The sequence below is a fragment of the Haliotis asinina genome, chromosome 2 (assembly GCF_037392515.1).
Source record: "Haliotis asinina isolate JCU_RB_2024 chromosome 2, JCU_Hal_asi_v2, whole genome shotgun sequence".
Classification (NCBI taxonomy): Eukaryota; Metazoa; Mollusca; class Gastropoda; order Lepetellida; family Haliotidae; genus Haliotis; species Haliotis asinina.
The window spans coordinates 70,082,832-70,108,937 of record NC_090281.1 but is presented as its reverse complement, the minus strand read 5'-3'; the positions used below and the strand labels follow the sequence as shown (position 1 = coordinate 70,108,937).

The 26,106-nt window shown below is 38.2% G+C and overlaps 1 protein-coding gene across 2 annotated transcripts in view; it reads right to left on the bottom strand.

The window, feature by feature from the left end:
- LOC137274228 (la-related protein 1-like) overlaps positions 1–26,106 on the bottom strand; it is a 52,761-nt gene that overhangs the window by 24,840 nt on the left and 1,815 nt on the right. The window contains exons 1-3 of one of the 2 annotated variants that reach the window (XM_067807292.1): positions 9,476–10,258; positions 1,439–1,500; positions 859–900 (exon numbers count right to left, since the gene is read on the bottom strand). In XM_067807292.1, the coding sequence (XP_067663393.1) occupies positions 859–900; positions 1,439–1,500; positions 9,476–9,497 (126 nt within the window). In that variant the 5' untranslated portion in view covers positions 9,498–10,258. Of the gene's footprint in view, positions 1–858; positions 901–1,438; positions 1,501–9,475; positions 10,259–26,106 lie in introns of those variants that run through there. The other variant, XM_067807291.1, reaches the window with a different exon arrangement.

The following is a 26,106-nucleotide window of genomic DNA, read 5'->3' as shown; positions in this document are numbered from 1 at the left end:
TGGCAAGAAGAGCCAAACCCGTAACCACTGGACAACCCCAAAGGCCTAGAATTTGATTACATAACTATAGTAGACAAAAACCTCAGTGTGTGTCTGTCAGTGGTAAACAGCATGCCAACTTTCACTTAGTTGTACATCAGTGAAGATACAGATCAGATTAAGTCTTCAGCAACCAATGCTTGTAACAAGTCAGGACTAGAGGGATTGGTTGGTCAGACTGACTGACTTGGTTGTCATGACATTGTATCCATCAGATGTAGACAATGGTGAACTGTGGTAATCTTTGGAAAGAGCAATGTTATGTCCATACTGCAGCAGCTGGCATTAAACTTGCATGGGACATCTGGTAGCATGACTGCACTTTGTCAACCATCCACCCATACAGTCAGGGTCCATATAGGCAACAGGTGGCACATGGTCTACCATGGTTGTCAAACCCACTGACTAGTTCATCATTATCATACACCACCATCAACTTAGTATTGTTTTAAAACACACACTATCACTCCTCCCAGAAGCAGAGCGAGCGAGAGTGAACTGTTAGCAACATTCCGGCAACATGACCTCAAGGTACACCAGGAATAGGCTACACCCTCTCAGAAACAATACTGACAACTACAACAGTGGTCTGTAATAAATGAGGTCAGCACCAGACAGAGGTTGATATCATTAATATCATACTACATCATGCTACAGACACCAGGGAAGACAGGATGGCCATCTGTTTCACCTAGCTTCCTCCATGACAATCCTATGTTAACGGGGATACTCTCTAACCTGGAATACTGTCATTTACAGGTATGGGGTACTGGGAAGTTATTCCTGAGTAAATGAAACATAACCAACCGAGCAACCCACCTCAGAGAGTGCCGGCCAGTTGTCATCGCCCAGAGTGGGGTCCTGAAACAAACCAATCCTTGCAGTTATACTGAATTTTTATAAACAAAATTGCAGACAGCTGTCAGGCTCATCTTGTAGAATTTCACCAATGAACATTATTTCAAATTAAATTAAGTTATTACCATCCAACATTTATTACAAGATGGACAGACAGTCCCAGATAGATAAAGAGAGAGAGAAAGACAGACATTTTATGTATTTCATACATATATACACCTTTTCATTAAATTTGCTATCAACACACAACTGCGTTACTTATAAGTGACAAACCATAAAGACTGCTGCCCTCTATGAAACAGACAACAGGTTGGCCTACCATGCACAATCAAATGAAACTCCTTGCAGCACTCCAGCTGTTGAGCTATTAGCCACAGTGGAGACCATGTCACAACAGAGTTGAAATTAACATAACACAACTAATTGTAGACAAGTAAAGTTCAGGAAGGAGGAGTAACAATTCCTTGTGGGCCACCTCCATTAAATAAATTCACCTCCGGAGCAGATGATTTTAGCAGTAAAGATGAGGTACTTCACAAACCTTTGCCTCAGTTTTCACAGGGGGGGACTTTAGCGACCCTTTAGTTTCTGATGAACTGTTTTCTGAAAACAAAAACAATCTGAATTAATATCACTTCAGCATTATTCCTTTAATATAACATCTAAGATAATAAAAATACCAAATCATTATTTTCACAATATTCAGTATTGATCCACAGCCACGCAAGCAGTGTCATACCATCTGTCCCAGTGACATAAAATGTCAAATTATTTGAAGCATACACAAGTATATCCATACAACATTGATCCATTCTCTGACTTTTTCATAAGCAATCAACCTAGATCTAAATTCATAATTATCATATGAAGTTTCCTGACTCAACAAAATAAGCATATGACATGTAATGTTCTTGACATTTAAAATGAGTAATATCGAAAATATGAGCTATCTGATATGAGGCTGTATTATCCACTAGGGAGGCAATACACATCACATCAGCCAGCTCAGTTCCAGCAAAAGCAAAGGAGGCTTAAGAGTAACCACTCCTAGGTCATGAAAACCAATGCTCAACAGCAAGAACAATGACCCATCATCCTGGAGCACACTGACCACCACAGACCAAGGTCACCCTGTGTTGCCGTCTCCTTGATATTTTTTTGGCAATAGCCAGCTCTTTAACACAAACATGGGATACAGGGCACATTTTGCTCTCTCTCTCTTTCTCACTCACTCACTCACACACACACACTTGGGCGGTGGCAGTAGAACTTTCGTATGTACATTTCTGTCTCAAATTTTGCATAGTATCATGATAAGTACTGCAAATAAAGGTAAACTAAATATACAGTGTGCAAATGCATTTGTCATATGCTTGTGGGGAAAAAACCTAACATGTTACAATGATATTCTCAAAAGCTGAAAGCTTCATATAAATTCATGCAATAGTTAACTTGCATGGGAACTTACCATAATTGTAAATACAGTTATTAAAATCATGAACTATAGCAAAACCTGTCTGACAGGATATCACTAGGTAAGACCAAAACAACATGCACAAGTTCATATATTTCATGAGTACCAACACGATATCACACCTCTGACACAAACATCATGTTTGACACATCTCAAGTGGGATAAAGAGCAAGTAAACTGCCACTTTAGGAGACTGCACACACAGTAAGCAGTAAGTACAGTCTCAATTTTTAAGTATTATCTTGTAGGATCAACCACAAGTCCAAAATTCCAACTAAAAATAATCATCATCTAGAATTTAAAGAACTTATAAAATTTCATTTTTAACCTAACATGGATTCATCCCTGGGTGAGCACAGATCAATATCTTCTAAATTGGACTCCCCTGGCTCAATAACAAATGGATAATTCATGACTTGACTACATTGCAAATGAGTGAGTGAGTCCGTGAGTATGGTTTTACGCCACTTTCGGCAATTTTCCAGTGATATCAGGGTAAAGGACATAAAAAATGGGACATTGGAAATGAACTGGTAGATATACAAGCAAGAAGTGCTTTTAGCAATATTCCAACGATATCACAGGAGAGGACATCAGAAATGGGACATTACACATGAACCGGCAGAAATACGAGCACAAAGTGCCCCTCAGGCCACAACTCCATTATTCTCTCACAACAACAAAATAGTAAGTCCTCGGGCCAGAGAACTGTTATGTTTTAAGTTACAATTATTTCATACCTACAATCCTCCATAAAAATAGACCAACAGTAATTCAGTTTATTGGTGCATTTGGACTGAAGCACATTTAATGATAGCACTACTCATTCACTCTTTGCATTATTCAATAAATGTTAAGATTCAGCCAATAACCATGATCAAATTAGGTAACTTCTGTGGAACTGATTGTTATATACCTTCAAACTTATGGCCTTTTCTTCTCATGAATTTGGTCTTGCATCACAAAAGTCATTAAATCGCTATAAAAGAAATCGACAGTTGCCTGCTTACCATTAGCTTGAACCATTTTTGAAGTAGAGTCAAATGTAAAGGCCCACTTTACAACGGTGCCACCCTGGTAACAAAACTGATTTTACATACTTCACTACTAACACAGTCCTACTTATACAGACAGTATGACTTGAGAGAGGATAGATAAATGTAATTCTACATAAGTGGAATAAACTATACACATAAACTTGTAATCAACTGTTCCTTGTAGTGAGTTAGCGAGTGAGTTTAGCTTTATGCCGCACTCACCTATATGGCGGCGGTCTGTAAATAATTGAGTCTTGACCAGACAATCCAGTGATCAAGAACATGAGCATCGATCTGTGCAATTGGGAACCGATGACATGTGCCAACCAAGTCAGCAAGCCTGACCACCCGATCCCGTTAGTCGCCTCTTACGACAAGCATAGTCACCTTTTAGGCAAGCATGGGTTGCTGAAGACCTATTCTTCCCCGTGACCTTCACGGGTAACTGTTTCTTGTAAAAGCCACTTGCAGTATATTTTTGCAGAAATGAGCTTAACAAATAATAATTATTATGAATAAAAGTGGTCCCTCTGAGTTTGTTTCTTAAGTAACTACTGCTTCTTCTGGAACCCATGGTCCCTTCAATACAGGTGAGAACAGGTCAATGTTAAGGCTGCATGGTATTATCAGTATATTGGTTTCTTGAGGTACGATACGTATCAATGTTATTCTTGAATGCTTGATAAACTAGGTGATGTCAAACAGTGAGTGAGTGAGTTTAGCTTTACGCCACACTCAGCAATATTTCAGCTATATGGCGGCGGTCTGTAAATAATCGAGTCTGGACCAGACAATCCAGTGATCAACAACATGAGCATCGATCTGCGCAATTGGGAACCGATGACATGTGTCAACCAAGTCAGCGAGCCTGACCATCCGATCCCGTTAGTCGCCTCTTACGCTGATGTCAAATAGCAATTTGTGTCATGTTTTAACTCGAAAGAAAAGTTATCACCACTGATGAGGATACTGATTTACTATACACATATAAAGTTTCTAATTTACTGTAGGTCTGTGACTTAAAGTAAATTAGCAAACTGAATGTATGTATATTCAGTTATCAATATTAAATACATCTTTGGTCAGCATACATTATAATCGTTACCACCATCAAAGAGTACACCCGAGTTAATTTCTGTTGTTTACACTGATGTTTAATGCCACAGATGGCGGTGATAAGTACAAAACATCAAAATATGATAGATGTGTACAGAAAATATACTGTTTGTAAACAAGTGAGTGAGTGAGGTTTAATGCTGCTTTTAGCAAGACTCCAGTAACATCACCAAGGGGGACTGAAGAAATGGGCTTCAAACATTGTCCCCATGTGAGGAATCGAACCTGAGTCTTTGTGAAGAGCAAACACTTAAACCACTAGGCTACTTCATCACCCTTTTTGGTAAGAGATTAAAACAAAAACACATATCACACAGACAGTTAATCTGTAGTTTCCTGGTCATTAATATAGATCAGTACAACCAATTTGTCCAGTTCTGCTTTTTTAACAGTGTGATTACCATGTGAACATGTGTTGAACTTTAGCTGCACTGTCAGCTGTGTGGATGGACTGCAGCTTTTGCTAGACACTCGACCCGTGAAGATCCAGCATAGAATAGGTCTCAAGCAACCCATGCTTGCTAAAAAAGGCAACTATGCTTGTTGTAAAAGGTGTCTAACAGGATCTGGAGGCTAGAATCTCTGACTGGTTGACACATGTAATAGGTTCCCAATTGCACAGATCAATGCTCACACTGTTGATCATTGTATTGTCTGGTCCAACCTTGATTATTTACAGACCATTGCCATATAGCTGGAATATTGTGCGGTGTAAAACTGAACTGACTTATTGTTAGACAATCAATACATTCACCACTGCTCCACAGCAGAGATCTTGCTCTACAGAACATGGATTAAGAGTTGCAAACCTTGCAAAACGTGTGCCAATCATAGTGAAAATCTGAAATCTTACATGGCACATGTCCTACATTATTCTTAAAGGGGCTTATCCAAATTTTTGACACATTTTGAAACAGAATGTTTCCAAGATGAATAAACCGACAATGGCAGATTTATTGCGACTTATGACGCATGCACAGTCCTCAGGCACCAGACATTGTGACGTTGGTGAACGAATAGGGTTCAACCAACTGTCTGCCACATTCCTCCATCTTTATTTCACTCAGATAAACAGGATCAGTTTTGTCAGGAGTAAGTGCATGCATGTTGTTGTATGGCAGTCATTAACACTGGATTTCCACCAGGTATGACTGCCAACTTCTCAGGTCAGACGGGTCACATGATCAAGCTACACAGCACATCAGTCCTAGATGCTCAGTCCTCACCATTACAGGATAGCAGACACTTTCTGCCCCAAAGAAGAATGGGATGTACTATGAACAGGCATATGAAGTGCATATAAACAGTTGGGAGTAGATTTTCGAAGTTCTCTTGGAAATAAGATTATTGCAGGTTCATGTGAATGGATAGCACTTCTGACCAGTTTTAGACTAACAGAACTTCGAAAATCTAGGTCCTAGAGCCTAATGGCCCAAAATATCCATGTCATTTTAAGACTTATTTATTGTTTGCACAAACACGCAAAAACAGCATGAGCTGAACTGACAAAATATGTCTACAAAAATGATATCATTAGCCCCAAAGCCTTTGGCTACCTTTTTAATAGTTGATTTGGTCCCTTGTCATCATGGTTGATTAAACTGCCAGTACACATATATAACATTTAGAAATGACTATGAAGGGTCTACTGTTCTTCTGATGTCAAAATACATGTCATTTCCTTCCCACAGAGGTTATTTGTCATAGCTTCCTGCAACGCTCTGTTCTAATACGACCTTTTCATGGTGCAAGAGCTCAGGATTCATGATTGGTTGCAATTAGATTTAGCTCTCCAACGATGTTGTTTCAAAAGTGATCATTCATATGGCCTTGGTAATTTCAGTACGCTTCGAGAAAACTGGAACCTCTTCCCCAGTGAGATGCAAAAAATGTTTCATCTATATAGGATTCAAGTCATGTAATGGCTGGATATCTGGTGTCTCTCGTTGACAACAGACAAACTACCTACTAGATTCTTGTGTGTCACATCAACAGAAGTCCCTGGTAGTGGAGGCATATGTGTCCCCACAATTGCTTGTATTGGTCAAGTTGGATATAAGTCAATGTAACTCATGTTCTGATTGGATAGAAAGACGGGAGATAATTTGTGATGCCAATTTTTACAGATAGGGGATTTTAGGAAAACCGAGAAATATGGCCGTGTTAGAGCAGAGATTCGTAGGAAGATATGACAGGTCAAGTCTGTGGGAAGAGAATGAATACTTGTGGTCCAGACAAAAAGTTCATAGAACTCACTACTCAAGGTTGCAAGACAGATGTTTGATGATGGTTTTGCATTAGTCAGTAACAGAAGTTCTAAGATCTTGAATCCTGAAGCAATGTAACAGAAGTAGTGCTTTCATTTTCGTAATGAAATCAAGTAAAAACACAAAATGGAGAACAAAGTGACAATTAGGTTTCTGGTAATAAAAGTGACTCAGTTCAACCTACATTCATGAGAGTGAGTTGGGATGGGTTTTATGCCACTTTTAACAGTGATGAAAGTTGGGTTGCTGTGAGTTAATGTGCCTCACGTACCACACACGTGTTTGTTTCGCTGTTGTAACTATTGCGATTACCCCCTTATAATACCAACCACAGCTTATGCCAAGTCTACTTATTAGCACCAACTGCGTACCAGTGCTGGGACAAAATTTGTGCACTCATGCATCAGCACTTTCCAAATCACAATGAGACCTGTTGTTTATCAATATGGATTGCTGCCTTAGTATCTGATCAAGGAACCGCTAAGTTCTTATTTAACATCACCCATGAAAGACTGGGGTATAGATTTTTTAAGCTCTCTTAGCACTAAGATACTCGTAAGTGCCATACATTAACACTGACTTACGACTATCTTAGCACTAAGAGAGCCAGGGCCCTGTTTCAAAAAGCGTAAGATCTTGTAAGCCTAAGATCTTGTAACTTTTCTCGTAGCAGCTGCTGTGGTTATAGTATAGGAGGTACAATGGTAGTGAGGAAACTTAAGTGATGTTAGGCTTAGGAGAGTATTGTGAAAGGGGCCCTAGTAACCTACACACTACTAAAATATCCAGGCCCGACTTGCACAAGCCGATCTTAGCACTACAATGATTGCAATTCCTTTCCTCCACAATAGGCTTAAGATGGCCGCAGCACTAAGATCACTTTGTGCAAGTGGGCCCTGGGCCCTTGGGGTCTCTTGGTGCTAAGATAGTCGCAAGTGCCATTCATTAGCAGTAACTTACGACTATCTTAGCGCTAAGAGAGCTTCAAAAACCTAGGCGCTGGTCATGAGTGAGTGAGTGAGTTTGGTTTTACGCCACTTTTAGCAATATTCCAACGATATCATGGCGGGGGACACCAGAAAATGGGCCTCACACATTGTACCCATGTGGGGAATCGAACATGGATCTTCGGCGTGACGAGCGAACGCTTTAACCACTAGGCTACCCCACCGCCCCGTGCTGGTCATGAACAATACATGCACTGAGAAATTGCAAAGACAGGTATAAGTTGCTACAAATGCCTCTAACACAACGATGTTTCACCTGTGAAACATCAACGGTCTCAGCATCCTCCCAGTATGTGTCTACACAGGAAGCACTGGGAGATACTAAAACAGACATCTGGTCATGCACGTAAACATGCATGGATGTTTATCTCAAAATGAACGAATCAGGAAACAAACCCACAGTCTTGTCAATACTGAATACCAGTACCCACAACAGGAAAACACGTTTTGGATGATCATATAGTTTGTAGGCCCTCAACAGATGATGCTGAATTATTCTTGCAGTCAAGATAGTATTGAGGAAATCGTGCTCAACTTCACCATTTTACATCATGTTTACCGACATATTAATCTTCCTTTCCCATGATCAATACTGGAAATGGTCAAAGATAATTCGCTTTTTATTGACAACTCTGGAAATGTCCTTTCATGTTTAACATGTCAATGACCCTTTACACTGTGATGACAGTAAGTGTGGCACTGCCATCATGACTTACTGTGAAAGTTTGTAACAGACTCTTATTTCATTAACATACTTCTTGGACACAAGCCACTAAAGATGTCACTGGGGAACAATATAAGTATACAGACATGTCACCTCTCCTTTAGTGTACAGATTCACACATTTCATAGTGACAGAAAAACGACAAGCACTGACTTGAACTTATAACAAGTTCATAGGAGAATGACTCTTCAAACAGAGAATCAAGCATAGCATGAACTTCATCATAAACTGCCAGTCAAGAGGACTGACAATGAATATCCCTGTCTATAATGATCTTACACTACGTTTCATTTCATTTGAGAATGATGAATGGCTCACAAACACAAAAGACAATTTTGCAGTCACATGAAATCCACAGTTGAACTCTGATGACTTTTATCATAATTTTGGACACAAAAAGAAAAAGGTTGTTTTACAAATAATCATTATTTTGTTGTCACGTTTCACTATTTTTTTCACAAGGAAGAACACACAGCCAAGTGTGCAAACTGCATGTGAGAAATTGAAACTTCACTGCATACACTTGATGATTACCTACCTGTTCTATCACCATGTGGCCCCCCCTTGTAAATGTTGTCATTTTTGCTAGATGGAACTTTCATGCTTTGACTTGATGGGGTGAGTTCAGTTTTATGACGCTTTTAGCAATATTCCAGCAATGTCATGGCAGGACATACCATAAATGTGCTTCACAGACTGTACCTCTCTGGGGAATCAAATCTGGGTCCTCAGCATGTTCAGTGAACACTTTAACACTAACTACAGCATTACCCCATTTTTGGCTTGAAAATTGAATCACGCATGAACAGAAGGTGTTATATAACTGTCATAAATTTCTTGTTTGATTTAGAAATACACTCAAGTGGCAAACTATACCACCCTATACAACATTTGAATTAATGAACTACACTTAAACCAGTAGTAATGTTACAAGTAATGTTGTGTAAGTTTACCTTCCGTGGAATTAGCTTCCATATTTTTAACAAGGAAATTCTTCTCTCATGTCCTGTTACAGCATCACCAAATGCTCAGTTTGGAAAAAAGAGATTCTCCAATTGGTCCATTTCCCGTGTAAGTAGATTTACCGTGTCCAGTTGCTATGTAGTTATCTATAACTGCTGCAAAGTTCCCAAGTGAATGATCACCAATTCATGTATTCACTTCTATGTACATCTGTATCAAGCTTGGGATAAAATCCCAGCTTTTCTTTAATGCAGATTACCTTGAAAATATACTCCTTGGAATAAAAGACATTATTATTTATCATGTTATATCTGGAACATCCACTTCAAGCAGCTGATGAGCATAAATATTCAGGTCAACACACTGCAAGAAACCATTAAGTTCAAGCCAACAGACTGTAAACTTAGAATAAACTGTAATATGTCAACATCTGTACCGAGGGTCAGTAATTATGCTACAGCTTGTATTGCAGATCTTTGTGAAAGAAAATACAACAGAAGAGTGCTCATCAATTGCACAGAAGTGTAATGGAAGACAATACTCCACGTTGTCCGACACTGAAGATGTGTACAGCGGATAACACTTCACAAAACAGCTGACTTTCAAGGTACTGCAACGGCAATGGTTACTAACTGTACAGAACTGCAAGAGCAAACACCTCTCCACGGTTAGATGACTATATGAAGATTCTATCATAGACGTCACTCCAAACTTTCATGGAAAACATTCCACTTTCTTCCATGTGAACAGAACCGCTAACGAATCGGCTGATACACTTCAATGACTGCTGATGTGTACAGGGCTGCACATGACACATACGACCAACTGTCGTGGCAGATGTTGCTGATGAAGCCAGTACAGTGACACACATCAAACAAACCTGTTAATCTCTGCATCCTAACACAAAGCAGGCAGTAGTGGGTTTGTTTTTGGTCATAGCAGTGACATTTAGATACAGCAATGACTTATTTATGACAACTGCGTGAAAAGTAGCATCCACATTTTCATGGCACAAAATCCTCCAGGAAAAATACCACAAAACATCTCACAGCTGCAACACAAAATAAATCTCTTACGTATGTCACACTCATGCAACAAGTTCAAAACTCAAAGGAATCTGAAAATTTTAACTCTTCCCTCCAGTACACTATCCAGTGAATCCAGTGTTTGCTTAAGCAAATGTCAACACAGGTGTAGGTATCGTTCTGCTGCAACCATATGTTCGTTCAGGGCAGACGTGGAGAAACTGGTCACAGCTAGATATGATCCTACACAAGTGTGTCAACCTGCCCCTCAAGCTAAAGTGACAAGCAAGTCATAAACTCAGGCTTTTCCCCACCCTTGCCAAAGAAGTTGGTGTCCTGAAGCTGATCCATGGCTGCACTGACACACTCTGTCACAGTCAGACAGGTAGCAAGTAATGTCATAGTGTGGTCACGATACCATAAACAAAACCATAAACAGAACAATGACATGCCTGATTAGGTAGTGTGATTTCTTCAATGTGAAACCTGCTGTCAACTAATGCTTCCAACTGGTAAATTTTCTGGGAGTCATTGCTGATCCACAACAAGAAAGTGATAAATAAAGATTATGCTTCTTTCATAGAAATAGACTGTAGTCTTGCAGTCCATGAACCACTCTCGGCAGTATTCCAGCAGGGGACACCTGTGAGTGAGTGAGTGAGTGAGTGAGTGAGTGAGTGAGTGAGTGAGTGAGTGAGTGAGTGAGTGAGTGAGTGAGTGTAGTTTAGTTTTATGCCACTCTCAGCAGTATTTCAGCAGGGGACACCTGTGAGTGAGTGAGTGAGTTTAGTTTTATGCCACTCTCAGCAGTATTCCAGCAGGAGACACCTGTGAGTGAGTGAGTGAGTTTACTTTTATGCCACTCTCAGCAGTATTCCAGCAGGGGACACCTGTGAGTGAGTGAGCTAGTTTAGTTTATGCCACTCTCAGCAGTATTCTAGAGGGGGACATCAGAAATGGGCTTCACACATTGTACCCAAATGAAGAATCAAAGGTGGGTCTTTTGCATGGTGAGCAAAATGCTTCAACTACATGGTTACCCAACAGCTTCACTCAGATCCTCAATAATGGGAGTCATGTGGACTCAGTAAATGTTTTTGTGAATCACCGCCTAACTTGTGACTCTGGAATAGATTTTGTCCAGAAAATAAGTAAAACAAGCGCTGTTCAAGTGTACCTGCATATTGTCCTTGGATATGTAGTAATACAAGATTGTTGTATTTAGAAACGTTTTATGGATTCAAGGTTCAAATATTGTGTTAACAGTGCAAACCTTGTCACATAAAACTTTGCTTGAGCCACTGTTAGCAATATTCCAGCAATATCATGGCTTGGTCACACACGTGTTCACAGTAACAAATGACTACTTCAGCCTTAAGCCTACCTCTGCAAACATTACAGTTGATAAGGTGTTATTTGACCTCACCAAAGGTGATTACAACAATAATGTATAATTGATTTGACTGATATTTGTTTCAAGGTTTTCCAGTTACATTGTTGACATAGTGTAGATTAGCCGTCATGTTCCACTTGTCTCTCTATGAGCTCCGGTTGTCAGGGTTGAGCTGTGCATCCAGTATGTTCAACTTCAATACATGACACTATACAATACTATAAACTTTACACGCTTCAAGGATCTCCAGCCCTGAAACTGAACATGTGTCAGATCTTTCAAGATTACAAACATCAAACTCAAAAAGGACACACAATACTGGATTACTTAAAGCTTTTTTATATAGCTACATTTTTCCTTTAACCACTAGATTACCCCACTGCTGGTTGTTTTGGTAAGACTGAAGAACAAAGACTAAATGATAACCAACTTTTGTTAACAAACCAAACATCACTTGTGAGTTTTATGTCGTTTTTAGCGACACCAGCAATATCATGGCAGAAGACGCTAGAAACACACTTTACACATGTGTAAAATAAAATCTGGGTTTTATGGCATGATAAGAGAACATCCAAAAGATTTAAAGACAAGACTACCCCACCGCCTCCAAATATTGCTGCTAAGCTTGATATGGGTGAAACATCCTGAGCTGACACAGATTCTGATTTCTCGAAACAAGCTTAAGTCTGAGTTTTGACGTAAGTTACAATTTTTACTCAAATTTGACGGAAGCCAGGAAAATGCAGAATTACAGAATAAACTGAAATGGATATAAAACTCGAGGTTAGCAGACAATTTGAGTTGCGTAGATAGGTTACACGGGTTAGTGTCTTTTAGTGGCATTTAGAACTTGTTATAGATCCCTTCATCAGGTGAACTGTCAGTAAATAAGCAGATGTCTTAATACTGTCAGTTCACCTGATGAAGGGGTCTGAAATAACCTTGAAATGCTGTGTGTCAAAGAACTAAAAGAAGATTTATCCATAAAAGATCTTGGTTACACAAGTTGTTTTGTAGTTTTGGTTTTAGAATATTGTGACTTGGAAGCTCAGCTGTTTCAAAATGTCAAACAAAGTTTGAAATTTGAGTAAGAACTTATGTTTGTTTCAAGAAATTGGGGTCAGGTCTCTGATACATAATTCTTTTGCAAAACCTGAGAGTAAACTGTCTAACCGTCTGTAAAAAGTGAAATATTTGTTCATAAGAGAGCTGTTTTCAAAACTGGTAAATTGATCAGGGCATTTATGTACCAAGGATTTTGTCCTGTATTATGCCCTACACAGGAAACACGCCTTCCTATTGATCTGTTGTACAGATACATGTAACATGACGACAGAGATACATGTTCAGCTATTTCCATATATTAACTCCATCTGCAGAGATAGGTCTGGGGCCTCCGTTACATCACCATATGTTCCCGCTAGGTATGTAATATGGCTACAAAGCTGTGACACTGATCCGAAGTGATCGTAGGCGTACTCATGCCTGTGTCATACAATTCCTTCATGAATTCAGTTTATTTCTGACCTTTTAAAGTATTTTTTACTTAAACTCATCTGTTATTCAAAGTGAAACACTTTTTTGTGATGTTTTGCTTTTCACTTCAGTGAAAATATCATTTAACCTAAGCATTTATGTTTGTTGTTACTATTCCTGTACACTGATCAAAGCATTCAAGAACAAATATTCATATTCATGAAACATATCATATCTGTTTAACTGTGTGTTCGTTGCAACCTTAGGAAATACATCTAGAATCATTATCATTTAGATGCGACATGGAACGATACCGATATAAACAGGCAATGCCACCCAGGACACCAACCTTTGCTAGTGAGGCAAAATGGGGTTTAACATCGTACCTAAGAATATTTCCGTATCATGACAACAAGCATGTGTGTACCTGTGGCTGTTGGTACTAGCCAAGACTTAGTCGGTTTTATATTGCTAGTTCAGGGAGATACCATGCTGCAGTTGAGCATGTATACCCCTGTCAGACACACAATACTGACTCTGATTCCACCACTTCACCCAATAGGGCTGAGGCTAGCAGGTAACAGGAAGAACCAAATTTTAATGTGCTTTGGTACGATGTGTCCTTGGATTGAAAACAAACCCTCAATTCTGTGAGTGATTGAGTTTAGCTTTATGCAGCACACAGCAATATTTCAGCTATGTGGTGGTGGTCTGTAAATAAACATGAGTCTGTACCAGAGACAATCCAGTGATCAACAGTATATGCATCGATCAGCATATAAGGGAACTGATGACACATGTCAACCAAGTCAGCAAGCCTCTTACAAGCATAGTTGCCTTTTATGGCAAGCATGGGTTGCTGAAGGCCTATTCTACCTTGGACCTTCACGGATCGCTAGTGATTCTGTAGCATCTGATGGGAAACATACATTCGAATAAACATTATAACCATATACACAAGATATATAACTTTTGGGGGCCCATAAATATTCTATGTGTACATGGAGTTTAAATGATTGGGCCTTTAACAATTACCGGTTTGATTAGGAAATTTTGCTTGAACAAATAAAAGAAACATGTAAAAATAGAAGCTGGCTGATGCTCCTTCTATGGTATAGATGCTGTCTTCAGAACCATCTTCAGAACCAATCGAAAGTTAAAAAGTATCCACAACAAAATGGCAGAGCTATATTTATCTGCCTCTTTTCAGCCTCTTTTAAGCTACAGAAATGAGATATACTTCCCTAAATAACATTAAATAAGTAGATTCCTAATATTGACAGTTCACCAGGAATTACCTTCTCTGATGATTTCTCAAGACCTTTATGCAGAGTTAGTGGGTAAGTTTTATGCCTCTTTTAGTTTTAGCAGTAATCCTGCAATATCACAGCGGTGGACACCTTGACTGGGCTTCACACATTATACCCATGTGGGAATCAAACCTGTGTCATTGGCATGACAAGTGAATGCCTTAACCACAAGGCTATCCTATGTCCCATTATACACAGTGATATTGGGTTTAAATGAATTGGTATTGAAAATGACTAGGTTAAATTATCAGACTTACAAACACAATATGGACAATGTACAAGGTAAATGAGACTTAAAAGCTGCCAAGTTCCAGGAAAAACATTATGAACAAAACCCCATGTGGCCATCACATGACATTGAACAGATGGGAATTAAACCCTCTCACCTTGGATCACTAGACATTCTTCATTATCCAGTTTATCATATCACAATTCTATTTTGATCAATACCATTATTGTAATCACCACCTATATCTTCAAGCAATATCACATTGGGGGAAACAAGTAGTAGGCTTCATACATTGTAACCATGTGGGGAATCAAATCCGAGTCCTTGGCATGACAAGCGAACACATTAACCACTAGGCTATCCCACCACCTCTCAAAACGTACAAACACCATTGGTAAGTAAGGCAGTATTGAAAATTTCAAACACATTTACCTGCTGTCATTATAGTCACATTATCACATCCACACTGCAATACAAGTACAAGTTATCTAAACACACTGACACTCAATGTTTAACAGTCAAAATACTTTTGGTAATCGTTGCTCTGCTTCGGGCAGTAAGATCAGTGACTTGTTAAAAGCGCAAAAGCACCTGAAGGTTTCAACACAAAAGGGCAACTTTTCCAGAGATTTTCCAACACAGTGCATTTCACTCCATTCTACCATAACTGTGTTATTAAGATTTGAAACAATGCATACTGTGTTGTAAAGTTAGAGGTATACAACGTGATAATATACCTCTGAATGACTTTGATTAACCAATCACAATCCAGTATTTACTGAAGTCAGAGCATAATTCTCAATATTCCATGAAATTGATCACACACATTCTCTGGAATGTCTTCCACGCCACATACATGATGACACAAGATTTGGTTTCCTCTGTCACTAGATATTTTATCTGAAGAAGTATTACATTTCTAGAAATAGGACAGACTAACTGTGACTCACCGCTGAAGGAAACAGACACCTACAGCAACAAATCTACGGCAGGTTTCTGTACACACAAACTTCTAACGGTCCTCATCATGTTTGAACTGATAACATCTATGCAAGGTGTAAAGAGAAAGACTTGAAAAAGTGAATTATGTGCTTCTTAGCTGAAATATCTACACATATAGCAGAAAAAAAACCTAAAATGTCATGTAAGCACTAAGGAAGTGAGTGAGACAGCTGAGTTCTACAGTACACCGCAGTCAGCAATATTTCAGCTATATGGCAGCAGTATGCAATTTATCAAGTCTGGACCAGACAATCCAGTGATCAACAAGATGAACATTGATCTACACAATTAGGAACCAATGACATGTGTCAACCAAGTCAGCAAGACTGACCACCCGATGCATTAGTTGCCTCTCATGAAATACCAAATGATAAAGTTGTCGTGGCAATGTTTCAAGTGAGGATCAAAGCATCTGCAACTTGAGTCTTAATTATGGCTTTTAATTATGGCCAGTGGGCTGTTTGGAAGGCTACTTAGAATTATTCTGGATTTGCTGCAGAAGTCACACACGTTATTAGAACATGACTACGAGTGAGTGGGTTTTGACGCTGCTTTTAGCAGCAATCCAGCAATATCACTGCAGGGGACATAAATGGGCTTGACACAATCTACCCATATAGGGAATCAAAACCGGGTCTTCGGCGTGAAGAGCTTAACCTGTAACTACTGGAGTACCCAAAAGCGACAGAATTGTAGCAGACAAAAACCTCAGTGTGTGTCTGTCAGTGGTAAACAGCATGTCAAATTTCACTTAGTTGCACACCAGTTAAGAAACAGGTTAGAATAAGTCTTCAGCAACCAATGCTTGTAATAAGCCGGAATTAGAAGGATTGGTTGGTCAGACTGACTGACTTGGTTGACATGACATCGTATCCATCAGGTGCAGACAATGGTGAACTGTGGCAATCTTTGGAAAAATGGTGAAGTGATTACATCACCACTGGGGTGACCCAGCAGAAGGGCATTAAGTGTGATTCATAGAAGTCAGTCTTGTCCTTTATTTACACAAGATTCACTGCAACTCATGGGTTGGCCTATAAAAGCAAACCTATTTGTCAACGCCATCATTATGTCCCTTGGCCTAATAATGAGGGTCGAAAAATGTATCACTCAAGACAATAACTGATCTTGTACCAGTACTTGAATGTCAGTTTTGTAGAGCATTTTGCGATCATTATTTTTTCTAGATGTTTGAATACCACTATTCTAGACCCTACACACATTTTCATTTTACACATACTCAATTCTTTGTTCTATTATCACTGATCAGGCAACATGCATTCAAAATTCAGTACTGCACAGGGATTCAAAAATCCTGTCACCCAATTCCCAAGACAAGTCAGTTCTCATTTGAGGCAATCAAACAATGGTATCTTACTTGTCCAGCAGCTCCAAGATAATTTCCACATACAATGACAAACTGCAATAAACTTTTATTTTATTTCATATGTGATCAAAATCTTGGTAATAAATAAAGGAGGGTTACCCTTCTTTGCTATTTGTCACTTTCCTATAAATAGGCTAGTAAACATTAACATCAAACACCATGATGAAGTAACCTTTCATAATTTCATCATCATGATCTGTCATGGAAATCAGAGCAGGTGAAAATTAATCAGAACAAGCTACTTTCTTAATGACTCTTTTAAAAAAAACCCCTTGAACCCCTGCTGCAAGTAGATGACGTATTGTGTCTATCTAACCAGGTCATGATACAATGTTCAAACATACTTTTAATACAGTGGATATCCCTGTAATCTCTTCATTTAATTTTTTTTACCTATAAGGTATGTTGGTGAGTTTTGTGCAAAATTGTCTGGATAAATGGTTTATATTTTTGCAAATTTCTACAATTATTGCATTTGAGTCACGATAAATTAGGGATTGATTCCATCTGCCAATTTTGAATAGACAAAAATTACATTCAAACTTCAACTTTCCATCATATAATTAAAAACAGTATCTTCATATATTCACACTAAATTTCAATATCGCCAGTGGCAATGTTAAGCATTTTCTGTAAATATTAATTTTACATTTCATTAGCTAGCTATGTGTATAAACAGTTTGCCTTCACAATGATCAGATTACTATAGTATTCATGACAAAGCTCATTCTTAGTTTTATTATGTTCATAGATCATGCTATTCATCAGTTTGTTTCCTTGTTGTAAACTGCTTTTTTCACATTCTCATCCAAACAAATCAAACATGGTAATATTTCACTTCTCTTAATATCAACAGATACCTGCATTGTACCATCTGATATTTTTGTTTAATGATGCACGTGTACTTCAAACATGATATTTGACATGACTCACAGAATTATAATCCTGTATATATACATAAAGAAAACATCTATAAGGAATGATTAGGTTGCATATACCCAAGAAGAACAAGGTAAGTGTTAGTACGAGAACTATTTCTTAGATTTGGAATCAGGAATAGTTCATAATAATGTATTTCCTATTGCCATTTGTCAATGAATGTGTGAACTTGGCTGTCTTTACGTGAAGCTAGTTCTTGCAGCACACATGGAGTTGAAATTTCAGCGAAGACGAAGAGTGTCACTTTTAGATGTTGGTATAGTTTTTACATTGTTTGCACAACAGATTATGGAACGATTATTGCCTTACACACCGAACATGTTAGTGAACAGCTCTCATCTTATCATGTTGGTTAACTTTTTTCACAACAATAATAATACATAATAATGCAATTAAAGTTTCCCATAAGTTTACAACTTTACCCTCCCTATCATCATGGCTAATGCGCAAGTTGATTACAGGTATCTTTGCACTTCCAGACATGGTAGATATCTCTATGTAGGAAATTACATCTACAGGATAGGAAAGAAGGGAATATTATGTTGAGCACCAGTTATGTACAATGAAGAATAGCACAGGGAATTTGACAACACAGCGAGACAAATCCATTACAAGGCGAAGCCACAGATGGCCTAGTTCATAATGACATCAAATATATTATAATATAAAAATATAAAAATGGCTATCTGTATTTGCTTGCATATATATGCAGGGATTAGGACAAAGAACTTTAGTCAATGGGCCATTTTTAGGATTATCTGCCAATTTCTGAATTTAGAGTGGGCCATTTCCCTTGTATCAATAGTAAACTTCAAAATTTTAATGGGCCATTTTTATGCCAATATGCAAAATGGCCCATGTCCCTGCCTTTCCCAACCCATGTGTATGTAGTATGATTTGAACAAATGTGAACAAATGAAGATCTGTAACCTTGAATAAAATATCTTAACAGTGGTTTGGTTTTCAACATATTTTTAATTATCCCTTCACCCTCATGGAGGGACCGCAAACAAACACTCAGTCCTCTTTAGTTTGTGTTAATTGGGAAAGGACCATCATTTTCATGAAGGCGAAAACAACATTCGCTTAATGTTTATACACGGCTGAAAAAATGCACCTTCATGTGAATGAAGCGTTTCAAAAGGTACATTACTGCCCTTTACTGAAACAAAAACATTGTCCACTTTGTGTTGTTCCTAATAGGCCTGCCCATATCTTTTAATAATCCAACAAAACTTGAATAGCAGCAAAAATTATGTCATTTCAACTTACTGTTTACTAAATGCATAAATAAATCATGGAAACCTGTAAACTTATATAAAAATTTCTAAAACATTGCAAGACTGCAAGGTGTTTCGTGTCTATTTGTTGCAGACCCATGAACAGAGCCACCAACTATGTTATCTTCCAAAACGGGATTTCCTGTTATGTACAACAGCATCCAAACTGGCTATGCCCGTGTTGAGTTTTGAGATTGAGAATACCACTAACTAGAAGTTTGATGGAGTTTGATAAGGTTTTGGTTCAGTCGAGTTGGTCAAAAATTTATCATACTTTCCATCATGTTGTTGATTATTTTCACATTTTTAATTGTGCCTCCAGGGCATACTGAAAATAATTCATCTGTGCCATTTCAGTATTTACTGTACCACAGCACCCAAAGTAAACTATTTCAATCAATGCAATGCAGCATGCTAATCAAAGTAGTTCAGAGTACAGTTACACATTGGACTTTTAAACATATGAAATCATGTGATGTTCAAGTCCATCATGTGTCCTGTCTCTTATGGGCAGACATATTTATGAAACAAATATGCCCATTTACTTTGATATAAGGTCAGTTGTAGATGAAATTCCCTGTCCCTGTCGATTTCAGTTTAAACTTAAACCAAACAGGTAACAAAACTGATAAACTGGAAACATATTTCAATATGTATTGTTTGAAAAGCATACTACAACATACTGATATGCAGCCTTACTGCAAGGTGGTTCAATAAACTTCCTTGCCCTGTTGCCATGCATATGAATTCAGTGCTACACCTGCCACTAACGTAACTTGGGTATTCTGACATAATGCGTCATACTTGAATTAGTTATGTGGCAGTTGATGGGCAGTTAAATCACAGTTCATGACCATTTCTGACATCTTTGGAGCATTATGTAGCTAGCAATGGCTTAGTATTTCTTTTGAATGCTGAGCTTACATTTTTTAAAAAATACTGTTTAGTGTGCTTACCTGCAACAGAAGAAGACACAATCAAGCAATTGATTTTGCAAGACATAACATAACATAACATAACATAACATAACATAACATAACATAACATAACATAACATAACATAACATGAAACTGGACACTAAGTCTGACAACCTAATCAAAAAGGTAAACAAGAGTCAACAACATTCCACCAATATCACGGCAGTAGATACATAAATCTGACTTGAGACATTGCACAAAGGAATGGAACTGAACCCGTCTTCACCATGATGAATGAACACTTCAACAACGAGGCTACTGATCCAACTGAAGGCCACACTTGGGACCATGTAAATGAGGATGTCACTGTCAGTTACTAGTCTTCTGCTTTATAGTGTTGCACTTGTTTTACCTTGCCTTACTAAGTACTGGTCCATAGGCCCCCATCAATACATTTATGACTTTGCGGGTCCTTCCAGGTAATAGGAAGGTACTGTAAACCATTGAAACATTGTGTAGTATGTTCAGATTATGTCAGAGACTGGACCATGTTGATCATGTGGACAATGGTCGTGACTGAAGGGTGAAATGACACATAAATATTCGTGTTCTGTACGTATTTTTCTCTCCGGAACTCAGTACTTTGGGTTTTCTATGTCCAATCTTGTTTGAAGTTAACGCACATTACACGTCACATCAAACCCTGGTTTTAGAAGGGGGATTTCCTTGTTTGCATTAAACATTAGTTGGAAGTATTGCATGAGAAGTGTGAAATGGACGGTCACAAGTTTATCATGTTTATTCTGTTTCACATCAAAAACAAACAAGAAGAAAGTCATCAATATCCTCCAAAATGTCAAAATACTCCTCGTGGATATGTCTACTAGTTATCATGATGTCCAATGTTTTGGTGTGCATATAGTTGAAGGAGAGCATTGAAAGGTTTTAAGTTCTGCTCCGGAAAAGAGCAGTACCACCAAATTCAGTCAAAGTCAAAACTGCTGCCATGGAAACGCAGAAATATACTGATATTCAGAATTCCAAAACTACCAAAAAGGCACCAGTACACCACCAGACCCATCCATGTGCCAAGTCCGGTGTAAAAATAGTGAACAGGGAGCACACCCACCAAATTCAGTTAAAGTTGAACTTGTTACCATATAAACGTAACAAAAATCTTTTTATTCAGATTTCTAAAACTAACACAAGGCACCAGCACACCACACACCACCAGACCAATCTATGTGCCAAGTTTATTGGAAAGCTTTTACAGTCCTGGAAAAAGTACACCCAGCAATTCAGCCAAACCTATCTTTATGCAGAGAGATTACTTTAATCCAGCAAAGATTCGACCCTTTTGCTACTATGAAAGAATGTGTGGTGCTGTATCATGACAGAAAACAACATGCCCCAAATATCTGAATAATATCATTCCAGTACTGTGTTAGCGAACCCCTACTCATACTTTAGATATGTCGTATCGCATATTGCAAGCTCAATATAACTAGATCAATAGCTGTCTCCCAATCAATATGTACTCCTTGTAGAGCATCAGCTGTGCTCTCTAATGATACCAACCCATAGAGAAGAGAACGTCACAACAAACTGCAACGGAGTCTTATTTGGGTTAGCCTCAGATGGGTTTTGTTTACGGTCAGTGTACAAACTTTGGACATCAGAACATGCTGGATATCCACAAACACTGTCAGTGACACTGGAATCAGTGAAGTGTACTCTCCATGTTATAGATATCATGTATGTACACAATGACGAAACAAACATGTCAATATCTGTTACATCAGCACTTTCCATAGCTGTTGTTAGTAAGTGAGGCACCTGCAGGTCCTTGGGAGTATTATCACCGCTATAATATCATATTTCCTTGGATGATCAGATATGACCCAACATCATCTAGATATGCAAACACCTGAATGCAGAGACATAGGGATGGGCAGACTTCTCTCACTTTTGAAAATCTAAGCATCAAGCCACTGTTTCTGTATTTGTATCACATTTCCTACAAAAATCTGTCAAGGGAAGGGAATTTTGTTGTGCAGACATCAACCTCAACTGTGGTACCTTTATTTCATAAGTATACAAAAATGTTGCCTTTTAAATAAACACTGGCTGAACAAATCAATGGCAACATCAAACTTTTTCAAAGATTATGATAAAATCTGACCAGACACATACTTGCATATACTTGATTCGTGGATGCAAGGGAAGTGGACCAATAATCATATTTTAAGGTCAATGATACGTGTTACGATATGGAAAAAAGTATTGATACCTTTATCGCCCAATGAAGTATCATGGCTATCGATACTATGATATATTGTCACAGCTCTATCACCCATTCGCCTGCACACAAATTGAGCCGCAAACTTGTTTTGTGCATTACAGAGTCTGTTATGATATACTAGTATGTAATGACAGCCCAATGAAGAAAGCAATGACACCTGGGAAAGCAGACGAAGAGATGTGAGAAGGTTGCACTGACGGTATCTGTTTAGCTTGACATTTTGTCAAAAGAAGGATTTGGTTTTAGTGGCATTTTAGTTGGACTATCTCAGTGCTGGACAATTAGATTTAGTGTACTTCGGAGTAATGCAGAAATATTTTCGTCAGCGTGCACCCCTTGGTGATATCATACAAGACTTAAAAGATTTACGAGATACCATGAATGAGTGAGTGAGCTTTAAGCAATATTCCAGCAATATCACGGCAGGGGACACCAGAAAATGGGCTTCACACATTGTACCCATGTGGGGACTCAAACTCAGGTCTTCTGGAATGACGAGTGAACGCTTTAACCACTAGTCTACCCCACCGCCCCTCACCATGAAAATTACTGTGATCACAAATCAATGTTAATCATAAATTTTGGCAATGTTCAGTATTTGTTAACAGTTTAACAGATTTGGTTTGTGAATAATACATCTAGCCAATCAACAAGCATTTTTCTATAAGAAGTGGTTCATGTAATAGTAACTACCAACATCAGCAAGCTTAATCAGAAAGCAGGACACAGTAACACCTGTCGAGTACCTCTGGTTCTGGCAGTAGCTGGTGAACAGTTTTGGATACAGATGGTCTCTGAATGTGTATAACTCTGATAGTAGGAAACAAACCCATATAAATCAAGAGGAAATCCTGGGAGAGCATAGACTTACTTCATTCAAATTTCAAGCCTTCAGCATTGCAGAGGGTTTGGTAGAAGGAACAGTAATGTGGTTCTGGGACTGTAAAGACTGATATCAACTTTGTTTACACTTGCCGATATACACAAAGACCAGCCCACTTACATTTCACATTTAACAAAATTTCACCTAAAACATTCAACATGCCACAATATTATGCATGTTCAATGAAGCATTTGTTTGTGATTCAACTCAACATAATTCAGCATATGATAAACTGTAAATATCCAAGTCAAGGGCCAGATTTCTTGAAACAATCTAAAGTTTTTATTCAAATTACAAACTGAGTTTGACAAAATAAAACAGCTGAATACTAACTCAACTGTATTTTTAAAATTAAAAAAAAACCATACAAACTTAATTAATCTATCCATCAAACTCAAATTGTCTACTGTGTTTGGGTTTAATGTCAATTTCAGTTCATTCTAGGAAATGAACATTCCTGTATTTACTCAAATTTGAGCAAAAAAATCAAAGTTTAGTCACATCTCAGACGGTGGGTAGCCAACCCATGTTTGAAAGTAGATTTGGATATATATTCCTCAATTTAACAACTTCAGTAATAAACAGAATATATTATATGTGCCCATAACTTACTATGTTTATGACACTTATGCCTAAAAACCTGTATATCCTCGCTCTCGCTTGGGAAATACCAACATTTAAGCACTTGTATCATAAACAAAGTACGACATCGGCACTCATATAATATCCTCTATATATGATAGAGTGTAAATATCCAAGTTCAGACAATACAATCAAGTGACTGATATAATGACTAACAATTCCTGCTGTCAGGGACTGACAAACTATGTCACCAAGTCTGATGACTCAACAGGGTCCACAAGTAGGTCACCACACTTCAACAGAACTTGGTACTTTTGGTGACAAACAAAATTTCATACCTTTTCGAATGGTCTCATGGTTGTCGGTTGTCAGTAACAGATTATCCATGCAGGAATAACAAATTTCCGATTTAACCATCCCCAAATTATCCAACAATTATGACTGTCAACAGCTTTGACATCCAAGCATAATTGTACACTTGGTGCTGTCTAGTAGATTCATATTTAGCGGTCATGCAATTTGGAACTGTTTCTTGAATACACACTTGTCACCAGAAATGTGGTACTGGAAGTAACTGTAAGCTGGGCCCCATGAAACTACACATTCAGTTAGATCAACAATCCTCAGAAATAATAATGATTTAAGCGATAACACTGATCCAGCAGCCAAGCATGCGAACCTGGTTGATTGGGTACTATTACTCCAACTGTGTGCCATATATAAAGGGTACTATGTCAATATTTCAATACATACAACAGGTGCTACCAGGTGAATTAATTATGCTACACTATAACAACAATCTTACTGGTGTCCCTTGGCAGGAGAAGGCACATTATCAGCAGACAGATGGGACAATCCTGGCCATCTTCACATAACTGCTCACAGTACAGTACGTTTGCTGAAAATTTCTTACAGATGTTTGCCTTACAACTGACATTTTAATTCACAAGTTACCACTTTTTGCTTCCTTGCAGCCAGGAAAATCAACCTGTCCAGCATCACAAGAGATGTATTACACAGTTGACTGCAAACATTCAATGAAAAGTCATAAAGCTAGTAACTGATTTAGGAGCGTTAAAGCAGACTTGTTTACATTTTCACTTCTGGTAACTTATGCCTTGATACACACAACAGAAAAAGACTTTCCTTACAAGGCAAATATGCACCAATGTACTGATGTCATTAGTGTCAAGGACATGTGATAGAGAAAGTTTCTTGCTCTAGCAGCATTTTCAGGTGCACAGGCATGGTCTGGATATACTTTAACCGAACCTAGAGATACATATTTGACACATGTAATCACTGGTTTCTGTATTATTGATATCTCCAGGGTATACGTTCTGATATATCTCCACTGTACCTTGGATGCATCTATGGCTCAGCCAGATGAATTTATGACCTGACTTTTTAACAAATCAGGTGTCTACGCTGGGAAGCTGAGTGTACCAATCACAAATCACCTTTTAAATGATGTAACCAATTACACTCAGCAACACAAGTGATGCAGAGGTACTCTGAAAAAGGTAGGAGTTCTTGCATATTTGGTTTAGAACCTGTCAATTTGTCTGTATGATTTCCCTAAAATGTGAGTCGTAATGCGAAAAATAAAACTCTCGGGCTGAGCCATAGATGCATCCAGGGTATAGTCTAAATTTATCGGAACATATACCCTGGAGATATCTGAGACATGGTTTCTGTGATTAGTGAAGACTTGATTAATTACAAGTATAGAAATAAAAGCAAGGGTTATCTCCCTTAGATTATGATCCCTGTGTTACAGGTCTGGCTACACCACTTCAAGCTTCCTTTAACAACAAACTTACATGCAAGATTTAAAGCACAATTCAAAGCAGAATTAATAACACATTATTCACTAATAAAAACACTCTCAAAGC